The sequence below is a fragment of the Microtus oregoni genome, unplaced genomic scaffold (assembly GCF_018167655.1).
Source record: "Microtus oregoni isolate MIOR12 unplaced genomic scaffold, Mior012 000020F_ref0000438, whole genome shotgun sequence".
Lineage (NCBI taxonomy): Eukaryota > Metazoa > Chordata > Mammalia > Rodentia > Cricetidae > Microtus > Microtus oregoni.
The window spans coordinates 11,954,522-11,967,498 of record NW_024543079.1 but is presented as its reverse complement, the minus strand read 5'-3'; the positions used below and the strand labels follow the sequence as shown (position 1 = coordinate 11,967,498).

At 45.1% G+C, this 12,977-nt stretch overlaps 1 protein-coding gene across 1 annotated transcript in view; it reads left to right on the top strand.

Moving 5' to 3' along the window:
- Window positions 1–12,977, top strand: part of Ctnnbl1 (catenin beta like 1) — a 160,256-nt gene that overhangs the window by 73,301 nt on the left and 73,978 nt on the right. The window contains exons 8-10 of the mRNA XM_041670402.1: window positions 7,493–7,565; window positions 7,793–7,851; window positions 9,187–9,335. Coding sequence (XP_041526336.1) covers window positions 7,493–7,565; window positions 7,793–7,851; window positions 9,187–9,335 — 281 coding nt within the window. The remainder of the gene's footprint in view (window positions 1–7,492; window positions 7,566–7,792; window positions 7,852–9,186; window positions 9,336–12,977) is intronic.

The following is a 12,977-nucleotide window of genomic DNA, read 5'->3' as shown; positions in this document are numbered from 1 at the left end:
TGTTTTAATTTCGATTTTAAAGTCAAAGAACACGTATGTTGGCTCTGGCTCTTTAGTAGCCATTCGCAGGCTGGGATAGTAGTTCAGTGGGTAACGAGACTGGACACACCTTTAATGGGAGCACATGAGAGGTGCAGGCAAAGGATCAGAAGTTCAAAGTCATCTTCTACACAGCAAGTTGCAGGCCAGCCTGGGCTATATGAACCTGCCTCAAAACAGTAATATAGCTGTCCATGTACATTTTTTAGCTTAACATTTGTATCCTTTGTTCTCATGTCTGTTGGGTTCATTCTATTTCTTAGCATGGTGTTACCACCTTTTTTTTTTTTTTAACAATTAGTGCTATCCCGTAGAATAAATGAGAAAAGGAGGGCAAAGCTATTAGCTTGAGGCAGCATCTTATATGCTACTGTGGTGGTCCTCAGCTAGCAAGGTAAGAAGGAACACTTGAGGAGGAGTGATTGTTGAAGTGATCATGGCTTATCCAGAAAGTCTGGGATGTGTCAGGTCAGGCTCCTTCTCCTTGTCTTGGCAGGGCTAAGGGGAAGGCTCTGCCCTGACAGTCTAGGTCTTCTCCAGCCTTACTCACAGAACCATTGGTTCCCATTAACCTGCAGTGTAGACCCCCACACACCTATCAAAGGATACTAAGGCCAGCTGGTCCTATCAGTGGAGATAGGTACATTTGCCAGGAAGGGCCCAGTGCACTGAGCCCCCTGCAAGCCCTTTCTCCTCCCCCTTCAGCCTGTATCCAGCAGGCGGCTAATTCATACACTGTCGTCTTTGCATTTCCCTTTAACTTCTGAGTCCGGATGTTCTTTGGCTTCAAACTGCACTTAATCCTTGTACAGTTCCTTTCCCACTTGCTTCCTTAGTACTCAGTATGTGTTCCCCTCTTCTAAGCCTTTGAAACACTCAGGGAATGAGTGGTGGAGGAAGGAGAATCAAAACTGATGCGATGGGATGGGATGGATAACGGGACCCTGGGTTACTGATGGAATTTATGGTCCCAAACTTAAAACACACAAAATAATCTAACAGTGTTTCTCTCTGTGAAGTCAGGACAAGTTTTTTCAGTTCCTTGGGACTTAATAATGAATTTAAGGATCATTCTTTAAAATTCCTCTGTCCTTTGAAGTGTGTTCAAACTTGCCATAATAACGTTCTCTCTCTTGTTCTCTCTCACTCTCTCTGTCTCTTTCTCTCTTGCTCATTCTTCCTTTTTCTGGAATTGGTTATATAGGAAGAGAAATTGAGACCTTTGGGTGTTTAGTCTGAACGCCATTTGCTGTTTTAGCAAGCTATTATTGAGTTTTGCCTTAGGGCATAGAAATTCGTATAATCCTCAGGACAGGAATAGCCTTGTTGCTATCTAAAACCATTTTCAAGGTTTCCTGTATTTAAACATTAAATTGCTATGTGGTTATTTTACTGGGAAGCAAGTCCCCTTAGAAAAGCCCTGTGCTGGGTGGAACATTTGGAATGCTCACAAAAGCGAGCCAGGCTGAAGGGTGAGGCCAGCAAGAAGCAATGAATTCTGAAGAGGCTTCATTCTGATTCCCCAGCCCAAGACAGTGGTGCATGTTGTGTTCTTCAACCAGCGTCAGCCTTGGAGACAGCCCTAGCTGGCTACACCCGGAGCCTGCCTTCCTTGGGAGCTTGTGGCTACAGCCAGTGGTGCTTCACCTGCCTGGCCTGTTTTCATTGGTGCTGTGAGGACACTGAAGACTGATGTGAGAGCGCCAGGGCCTTCAGCAGGTCACTAGTGCAGCTTTAAAAACCATATCCCCTGGACACAGCCCAGCTCTGCTGTCCTAGCTAGGACTGTTGCTGGGATGAAACACCATGATCAAAAGCAACTTGGGAAGGGAAGGGTTAGTTTGGATTATACCTCCACGTTGTAGTCCATACTGAAGGAAGTCAGGTTAGAACTCAACAGCAGGAAACCTGGAGGCAGGAACTGATGCAGAGGCCATGGAGGGGTGCTGCTGACTGGCTTGTTCTTCATGGCTTGCTCAGCCTGTTTTCTTATAGAACCCGGACCACCAGTCCAGGGGTGGCACCACCTACAATGGGCTGGGCTCTCCCCATCAATCACCAATTAAGAAACCATCCTGCAGACTTACTTATAGCCTGGTCTTATGGAGGCTTTTTCTCACCTGAGGCTTTCTCCTCTCAATGACCACTTTGTTTCAACTTGACACAAACTAGCCAGCACATCCTCCATCTCAGGTTCCACTGTTAGTATTCTAAAAATGTCCCTTGTGTGATTTTAGTGTATGCCCCTCTCTAAGATCTGCTGGGCTCTAGAAAGTGAAGCCTCTTTTCCATCCTTATCCTCCAGACTGCTGCAGTGGGAAAGCTGCTTCGTGTTCAGTGGCTGTCCATCGGCCTGCCGTGATGCACACTCCTCTGCTTCAGAGGCCACCTTCCTGCCTGCTTAAGGCCGCTTCTGGCTTAGTCTGGCCTTTTCAGTCCTCAGTCTGAAGCGTTCCTCTTGTTACCTGTTGCATAGCTCCTTTGCTTATCCTTTGTCCTAAAAATGTCAGTCTCTGTCTTGCTTATGTCCCTGTCTCTGCAGACACAGTACCTTTCTTCCTTCTGTATTTTTAAATATTCATAAACAGGGTGAGACAGCTTGAGTCCCTACTCTTTCATAGCCTGCACCATTCTTAGACTTGAAAGGAAGTGTGTAAGCTGTATTGTGGATATGTAGCTAAAGGTCAAGACCTCCAGATACTAAGTGCCTTGCCCAAACCAACCCGGGTGGAGCTCCAGAAGTGTTCTCATGGCCTCCCGTGGCACTGCTCTGCCTCCAGCCCATCCACCATTCTGGTTTCTGAAAATCGGCCCCTAATGGATTTCTCCTGGTTAGCAGGTCTGGATTCCAGCATTCATCCACAATTGTGCCACACATGGTGGGACACATTTCTTCATCTGGAAAGTAAAAGTGATCTCATCACCCGGCTGACTTCCTTCCCTCAGGTATCCTAAATAGAAACCCCAGGCCTGGCTCTCTCTCCCATCTCCCTCAGTCTTTTCTTTCACAGTTCCTTACAGATTTTTAGATCCCCCAGCTGTACTTAATCTTTACAGCTAGGTTGATGGGAAAAATCTCAGAGCTGAAATTCTAGAATTCTTGTTGGAGTAAACCTTCCATTTTGACTGATGACCCATATTTATTTAGGGATCCTTCAGTAATTCTCACTGAGGGGCAGTAGTGGCAGGCATGTTAGATGCAGATTGTGCCACTTTGTGCTGGTAGCCTAGCAGCATGGTGCTTTTTTCATCCACCAAATGGCCCCTCTCTAATTTTTCCTATGGAGGATGGGACCCATTGCAGAGAATGGTGTTAGGTGGATTAGCAAGTGAGCAGTGTCTATGGCAGGAGAGACATTGCATTGGTTTTTACACGGGCGCTGCAAGTGTTAGAATACCGTGTACTATTGAAAATAACACCCAAACCAGAAGCTTTCTAAAGAGTGAAGTTAGGGCTCCCACTGAGTTTCCAGTTAAATCAACACCCTAGAAACCATTGCCACATTCAGCACAAGCTGATCCATTCACAACTGGTCAAGTTAAGTGGCCAGTGTGGCTGGCTGACACAAGCTCCTCGGCCCCAGGTGACTGGAGGTTGCTTTGACAGTTGTAAGGGACTAGCACTGGTGGCTGAACCCCACCCCAACCTGTGTTCAGGTGAACTACAGATAGAACCTCCAGCCTCTGGCTGCGGGTGGTAGCATAATTGTTTTCTACTTTGCAAAAAAGCAGCAGCAACTCACAAGGAGAAGTTTAATTTTATTCAGGGCTCGTCCATGAGTACAAACCTATGCTCGACTCTGCACTTCTGTGACCGCTGGAGGACTTAGGATCACCATGCTCCTCGATGGAGGAACTCTACCAGCTCCAAGTCCCTGGTTTACTGTAATATTGAGGAGATGGTACCTGCCCAGTGGACTCTCCTGCTTCCTCATTCTGATGAAATTTCTTATTATTTGGCAGTTTATATCGTGGAATCTCTGGCTGAGATTCAAACAGAATCTGTTTCCTTGGTACGTTTTATCTTTGGCTAGACATGAAGGGTTAGTCTCTCCCCTTTCCACTTGCCCAGCTTCCCGTTTCATTACTGCCATCATCTCTGCGTTTTCCCCAGCTGGGGCTGACTTTCATGTATTAACTGCCCAGCACCTGTGAAATACTCTTTAAGTCTGTGCATGTGTGTCTCTGATCCACATAAACAGCTCTGCTGAAAACATGCAGCTGTCCCCATGAAAGAGGGTTGGGTGGGAGAGCCTATAATTTGGGCCTGGGTCTCTCCAAAGCAGCCTCCTCTTGCTAAGCTGCCTCAGACTGCTTCCACATTGAAGCTCAGGGCTGCGAGCACTCATGTCTAAACATTTTGGTTTCTTAATTAGATCTCTCCTTTGTGCCAATTTCTCAGTAAGAGAGCTTCTGTTTTAAGGAAAAGGTGATAGAATTCTGGTTTGGGTTGTGTTTTTAAACTTTGGGTGAACTGGAGATTCCTTATGGTGGCAGGGAGCAGGAGCTGGAGCTCTCCTGAACAACTGGAGTAGAGCACGCAGTCCTGGGCGCTTGTTAAGAGTGCTCATTCGGTGCAGATCATTTAATGCAGCCACCTTGGAAGGAAGACATGGCCATGTGGGAGACCTTGGGTTAGAGAGCAGAGTCATTGCCCGAGAGCCTGTCATGGTGGTAATTACAGCTGAGACGCTAATGCACACATTCTGAGGCCAGGCCAGGAGCTGCAGTCCACACTGTGCCTAAGGTGATTTCCTGCTACGCTGCGTGATTAGCACAGTAACTCTGCAGAGAAGGGTTTTTTTTTTTAAAGAATGTATTACATGTTTGCTTATTTATTTATGTGCACGTGCACACCACAGTCTACATGTAGAGGTCAGGAGACAACTTGCTGGAGTCCTTTCTCTCCTTCCACTATGTGGGTCCAGGGATCAAAATCAGGTTGTCAGACTTCGTGGCAAGTACCCCTAACTGCTATCCCAGGAATGTTGTTTTAATTTCCATTTTACAGGTGGAGAAACAGACGAAGAACTTTACTTGGGTCATAGATCTTGTTACTGGTTCTTGGTATTCTTGTTGTCTCAGTAATTTTGTTTTTACCATGATGTTTTTTTTGTTTTGTTTTGTTTTGTTTATCGAGACAGGGTTTCTCTGTGGTTTTGGAGCCTGTCCTGGAACTAGCTCTTGTAGACCAGGCTGGTCTCGAACTCACAGAGATCCTCCTGCCTCTGTCTCCCAAGTGCTGGAATTAAAGGCGTGCGCCACCACTGCCCGGCTACCATGATGGTTTATTAGGTAGTTAGATACCGAGGGCTTATTGTATATCCATATCCTAGCAATTCAATAGCTATTTGAAGGGAAAACACTCATACATCAGGAAAAGCATCATAGATTTCATCTTAAGTATTCCAGTCACTACTAATGGAGTGTTTCCTCCTCGTTACTCTTCACTGATTTTCATATAGCGACTACCAAACCTAGCTTCACAAAGATATGATATCATAGCTGGGCAGTGATGGCGCACACCTTTAATCCCAGCACTTGAGAAGAAGAGGCAGGCAGATCTCTGTGAGTTCGAGGCCAGCCTGGTCTACAGAGTGAGTTCCAGGACAGGCTCCAGAGCTGCACAGAGAAACCATGTCTGAAAACAAAACAAAAGGTTGATGTCATTACAAGAAAGGAGCCTTGAGCTGGAGTGCACCAGAGCCCCACAGCTGTCAGGTGTCACCCGCTTTTCGCTGAAAATCTCAACATAGTCTGTGGGGAATTCAATTCCTCAGCTCAATTTGGAAACGCCAGACTTTGTGGCACATAGGTAGTGGCAAGTTCTGTAAGCTCTGTTATGGAGAACAGGGATCACCTCTGTTGCCTGTGGTGCTTACTTTATCTCACATATAGCAAGAGCCCAGTAATTGTTATTGAACGGAAGAGAAAGACTCCCTCTTAACCTTGAGGCAGAAGTTTATAAAATACACTAAAGGACAAGAGGCATGGAAGCCCAGAAAGACCATTGATGTGGTGGCCTGGTCATTGGCCTTCCTTCATTTAAGGGTGCCTTGTTTCAGAATACTCCAGCTTTTGAAAAGCTACATGTAAGTGACGCTATTAAAATTATTTAAAAGCTAATTGCAACACTGGTGGCTTAAGTCATTTGAGTAAAAGATTTTATTTTTTTTAAAGAAGCCTTGATTTGGACAGAGATGGCCACTGCTTGACTTTCCAGTGTTTATATGATTATAAAATCATCTTTCTTCAGGGTAGACATACCATGAACTGGACTTAAGCTCTGACTGTTACACAGATTTCTTAAAATAAGGCCTCCAGCTTGCCAGGGGCATACTGTACAGCCAGCATGTGTACGACCTTGCACTTACGGCTCTTTTAACCCAAGATGGGTCAGATGCAGCCGCCCTCCTGAAACCCTGTGGGGTGCACTTTGGCTTGATGAGGAAGACGTGCACAGAAAACTGAAATGGCTCTGGCTATTGCTTGATTAGACGCCACGCTCTTCTTCCTTAAGTACAAAATTAGTGTTCAAACAACCTGTGAACGGCGAGAGTGATGGAGTACTAGCTTCAGTGTGAGCACGTGCCCTGCCCTCCGCAGCCACAGAGATTATTTGTCCTGTCAAAACCTTGACTGCAAAGCAGGGGTTGTGCTGACTAAAGTCATTGTCTGTGTGCCTGCCTCTCAAGGAGCTGGCTCCCACAAATAACTCCAGTGAGCCTTGCACCATTAACCAAGGGTGCCATAGATGGTGCCATGTTGAAGTCTTGCAGCTGAAGTAAGTAGACAGCCATGAAAGACGGTCTCTGCAGTGGACATGTCTCCTCTGAGTCTTCAAGCTGCAGAGCACACAGCAGGGGAAGAATTGTGGGTAGTAATTTAGGTATTAAAATATTAACACATTTTTGCATATTTAATGCGGTTTCCTTTTTAAATAGTAGGCAGATTATGGCCTACAAGCAGATAGGTTTATGGTTTCGAATTAAATTTTTAACATTAAAAAAATTCCAAAAGGAGCTACTTCGTTATAAATATTTTTAGCTAATCTGAACAAGAACTTGCTTTCTTCTCGACCTCTCTGATCATGTATCAGCTAGTTTACAGCCTCACTTTGTGGTTATAACTTGTAAATTGGAATTTCATGTGTCTTAATCTTAAAAGTTCAAAATTTTCTCTTATTTGCCTTGGGCACACACAGTCTCTGGACTAAAAATATGGGCAACAAGGTAGGCTCCATGGAGGAGGGTACATTCAACATGCTGTGTAGGGCTACTGTGACCATCCTCCAAATACTATGGAATACCTGCGTCTAGTCTCTGAGAGCAGCAAGGTGATGTTCTCCCTTAACCTGCCTTTCCTTTAACTTTCTCATCTCTAGTGGACGAACAGTTTGCTTTAGAAAGGGAGCAAGATGCCTCAATGGCTTTCTTATTTCTGTTTGCTACAGGCCAAGATGCCCTTTGATGCCAACAAGCTGTACTGCAGTGAAGTGCTGGCCATCCTGCTCCAGGACAATGATGGTGAGCTCCCTCCTATAGAGCCAGGGCCCAGCTGGGATCCACGCTAGGATCCTCCTAGCTGGTGAACTTGGCCTTCGCATCGCCTGGATTCTCCACTTGCTCTCTGTGCAGCTTTTGTGCTTTGTCAAGCTGTATTGATTTTGTTGGCTGATGGATCAGTGGTGACGGCTTTAAAATCTGACAGTTGCCTTCATTTTTTTTTTTCTTCTCTATTTTCCTTCTTTTAGAAAACAGGGAGCTGCTGGGGGAGCTGGACGGGATCGATGTGCTTCTGCAGCAGTTATCCGTGAGTAATCTTTCTGCTTCCTGGGAGCCAGGAAGGGCCATGGACCGCTGTGAGTGGGTGGAGCTGGGCACGTGGGAAGGAACAGCCACATGGCACACCAAGGCAGGCTGGAGGTCACACTGGTGGCACAAGGTTGTCTCCTTTTCTTAGTCACCATGAACCTGGTGCAGCCTTTCCTGACTGTCCTCTGTGTCTCTGGGCCAGTTATGTTCATCTGTCTTGCTCCCAACATTCTCCTCCTTCCCCTTTGGATCTCCCCTAAAGGAGTCTGCTCATTTAGGCTCCAGATGAGCTCAGGGAGAGCCGTTTCCAGCACAGTGGACTTGAGGTCATGGGGACAGTAGAGATGGTTTGTGGCACTGCAGGCAGGAGTGAGAAATCGGAAACTGCCATTTGCTCGATGAAAGAAATGTAAATCTAGTTGAAATGTTATCCTGCTGGCATTCTGGAAATGCCGTCAAGATTTCTCCTAACAAACCTCATCTGTGTTATTCCAAAACAGCACTGAAAATAGATCATTTGGATACAGGCTGGAGAGTGTTGAGTGTCTGGGCTGGCAGTTTGCATACAGCTTCCCTGCGGTGCCAGCCCAGAGTGACTTGGACTCCCCCCCTAAAAATAGAGCTTTGTAGTGTGAAGCTGTTTCTAGTCCCCACGAGGCGCTTGGGCCCTATCCTGTGCAATCACTGATGGTAGATGTACGGGACCACCTGCCCAGATCAGAGGCTCTTCCAGCCTTTGCTCAGCTCTAGCATGCAGAACTGCCCAGATCCTTCCACTCCCAGGATTTTGAGCCCCTACTCCAGAATGAGGGGGTTTAGCAGAAGCACCTCTTCACATGAGATGGGATTGGCTCCTCTGTGTTGTGGACACATTAGAAGGAAAGGAGAGCTGGTGGGTTAGACTCTGCAGGAGCAAGGATGTGGGGTTCTCTGCCAGAAATGGTTTTGGACCTGAATTACGGTTTCAGAGGTGTCCCCTGTCTCTGTTTCACTGTGTGTGCCCTTTATAGACTTGTCCGTTTCTGTCATATTTCACAGTGGAAGAGGGTTGAGGGGTGCTGTTTTGTTTTGTTGATCTGCCTCCTTGAAGCTGTCAGTCACTCTTGGACCCAGTGCTCAGCTAAGTGTTTTGTGAACTGGTATATATGTATTTAGTGCCCACAGATCAGAAAACTCTAGTTCGCTAAACTGGAACCTGGCAAGAGCTTCATTATAGAGTTAGTTCTGTTTCCTTGGTGGGGTTTTCACAATAGACAGACTTTAGAAATTGTGGGATGGTGACTGATGAAGTGGCGTTTGTTGATGGCTCCTTTCTGCTCTTATTGTTTGGCAGGTGTTTAAAAGGCATAACCCCAGCACAGCGGAGGAGCAGGAGATGATGGAGAACCTGTTTGATGCGCTCTGCTCCTGCCTGATGCTCAGCTCCAATCGCGAGCGCTTCTTGAAAGGCGAGGGCCTTCAGCTCATGAACCTCATGCTCAGGTTTGCTTCCAGGCCCGCTTGTCAGTGTGCCTCCACTCCTCACTGGTGCCTGTCTGCCCCGCGCTGCTAGCCTGGATTTAGGATGTGTGGCTGTGGTCCTTTAGTCCTTGAGTTTCCCATTCATCCCGAATGATGTTCATTTGGGGATGTCTTCTTAATGTGTCTGATCTGTTCTAAAATGAGGGTGGTGGGTAAGGATGTGTATTATTTGTTTTCTGGGGTCAGTTGGTAATATGGCCACTGCCTGGAAGGGTCATGTCTTTCTTCCTTCTCTTGTTTTGTTGGTTTTGGGAAAAGTTAAGCATTACTTTCTAAACCAGTTGTTCTCAACCTTCCTAATGCTGCGGCACTTTAATACAGTTAGTTCTTAATATTGTAGTAACCCCAACCATAAAATTATTATTATTATTATTTTGGGTTTTTTTTATGACAGGGTTTCTCTGTGGCTTTGGAGCCTGTCCTGGAACTAGCTCTGTAGACCAGGCTGGTCTCGAACTCACAGAGATCTGCCTGCCTCTGCCTCCCGAGTGCTGGGATTAAAGGCGTGCGCCACCATCGCCTGACTTCATAAAATTATTTTTGATGCTACTTCATAACTATTAATTTTGCTACTGTTAGGAATCATAATGTAAGCATCTGATATGCAAAGTATCTATATGTGACCCCTTTGGCGGTCGTGACCCGCAGGTTGAGAACTACTGTTCTAATCTTAGGTTTGTTCATCTCTAAACTTAGCTCAATTTTCTCTATATCCTCCATAGACCTCTCTATCTTTACTTCTGCCGATGACAGCAAAATATTTATTTTTATTCATTCAATAATAAATTGTGCGTATGCTGTAAGCCCAAGCACAGGGAGTGTGAACATGTGAAGGGTGTTAGAGCTTCGGGTTAGTGTTTTCTTCATTGCATCTTTTATTCTGCTCTAGTCCTTTAAAGGTAACACTGCTCCACCCTCTCAGTTACTCCACGGGATCTTAAAGTTGGAAACAAAAGGGGAAGTGCTTTTTTTCGATAACTTTTATTGAGAAATGTGGTCAAGAGAATGTTTGATCCTAAGAAGGAAACTACAGTTTCTGAGGAGGTAACGAGAGTGGAGTATCACTTAGGGACAGCTTTTGAAACTGAGAGATACTGGGCAGCGGTCTGATTCTCCTGGAAGCACGGGACTGAGCCAGGGTCAGTCATCTTGAAACCTCTATCTACTCATGTGCAGTGGCAGCTCTGAACAAAGATATTGCGGTGAAAATTTGACATATATTTATCAAGTGTAATTTAAACTGTAGACATTCAGTCTGTGTTCTGCTAGAATGTTGTTAGGCACTGTATTTGTTAAGTGTCAGAAGCTAAGATGCCCACTCTGTCCCTGTCTTTGGGTGGATATTGTCTTCTAGGTTTTGTTGTTTTATTTTTTATTGTTATTTTGGTGGGTGTTTTTGTTTGTTTGTTTTGACATTTTAATCCTATCACACCCTAATGTTCATATTGGTTTTTTTTTTTAACTTAATATGGTATTTGTCATTCTGTGACTTAATCTTCATGAGAATGCAGTAACTACTTGAGGAACACAGGTGACATACTTAAAGCATTCTTCTGTGGTTGACACTAAGGTCATTTCTATTGTTTCATTATCATGACTAACTCCACAATGACCAGTTCTGTGTTTTAAATGATTTGGGGTTTATCAGTATCCGTATCTCTAAAATCCCCTTTCAGTAAAAGGCTTGTGGAGGGCTGAGGTATATCTGTCATACAGTGTATCCTAGACCTTGGACTGACCGAAAATCTTCTTTTGAGAAATTGGCTTTTAAAAGCAAATTGTTTTTTTTAAAGTGCGGAGAGAGTTACAGGAATTACTCAGCAGCCTGTACTGTTGAGCTGATTCCGGCTTTCCTTTCCTGAGATTGTCACCTGTCCTCTATTGACATGGCCACTGTCTCTGAAGCAACGGCGTGCCAAGCATTTAGCTTTCTGGGTGTTCTAAGCTAAAGCTCCACTCTACAGGGACTTTCCCTTAAGCTTCTTACTGGTTTGAACTGCCAGTGTCCATGGATGGTTGAGTGCAGACCCGAAGTGGTGAATTCCTGCAGCATATGGCCCCGCAATGTATAGCAGTGGGGAGCTGAATAAATAACAAGAAACATGGATTATTCAGAGGAATGCTGAGGTTCTGGGAGGCCAATTAAAGAGCTCCAGAGCCCGCACCTCTCGATCCATCTCTGTTCCCAGTACTGAAGTTGCTGTGGTTCCATCTTTGGAATTAATTAGCAGCATCCGCAGACTCAGCACCCCCTCTGGCTCTTGTCCATGCTCTTTGTTTCTCCTTGTTTTCCTCCTTCAGACTTCCAAATGGAAAGTTTGCTGGGAAGGAAAAATTTCCCAATTATATTTATGTTGTCCTCTGTCTAGAGAAACTCCATTCAAAACTAGGGTACCAGAACACTAAAAGGGCAGGAATCTTTCTGTGGTTCCATTGCCCCTGGATATGAATTTTCACTTTATTCCATCAGTCTCTAGACTCCTGGGAGAGGCCAACTTGCAGTCTATGGGGTAGGTGGGAGGTTGGGCTTTGGAGTTGAGGTGATGCGGACTTGGGACACAGGCCTCTTGTCTGCAAGCTCTGGGTATTTGTTGAGTTGCTTTAAATTTTCTGCCTCTGACCTTTATTTCCTTACTTATTTTATGAAAAGTAGGGGAAATAGTACTAAATTTTCAAGGGAACCAAATTTTATAAAGTTGGGCCATTCTAGAGCTGCTAACAAATTGATAAGGGGCTGTGTTAACTGTATGTAAGTGCTAGGCCTACGTGGTAAGGTGCTATGTTAACTGTATGTAAGTGCTAGGCCTACGTGGTAAGGTGCTATGTTAACTGTATGTAAGTGCTAGGCCTACATGGTAAGGTGCTATGTTAACTGTATGTAAGTGCTAGGCCTACATGGTAAGGTGCTATGTTAACTGTATGTAAGTGCTAGGCCTACATGGTAAGGTGCTATGTTAACTGTATGTAAGTGCGAGGCCTACGTGGCAAGCAAGACAAGATTCCCACCTTTAAGAAATTAGAGGCATCTAGGTGGTGGTGGCAGCATCCACCTTTAATCCCAAAACTCAGGAGGCAGAGGCAGAGTTTGAGGTCTACAGAGTGAGTTCCAGGACAGCCAGGGTTATACAGAGAAATCCTGTCTTGAAAAACAGAACAAAACAAGGAAGGAAGGAAGAAAAGAAAGAGGCTAGTGAGAAAGACAGGCACCGAGTAATTAATATAACCCAGTGTGATAACTATTAAAAGGAACAGTTTTTCACATATATACTTAGGAAAGTTTTTAAATTTCTGACTATAGATAAGCAAGGATCACCAGCAAGGTGGTTATTTATGCACAAGAACAGGCATACATGCTCATGCACACATACAAACATGCTCATGCACACATACAAACATGCTCATGCACACATACAAACATGCTCATTCACACATACAAACATGCTCATGCACACATACAAACATGCTCATGCACACATACAAACATGCTCATGCACACATACAAACATGCTTATGCACACACATATGTACACTTGTGCACATGTTGAAATAAGGAGCGGCGGGCTAGGTTCCTGGCACCCAGCCGCCCGCATGGCTAGCTTTACA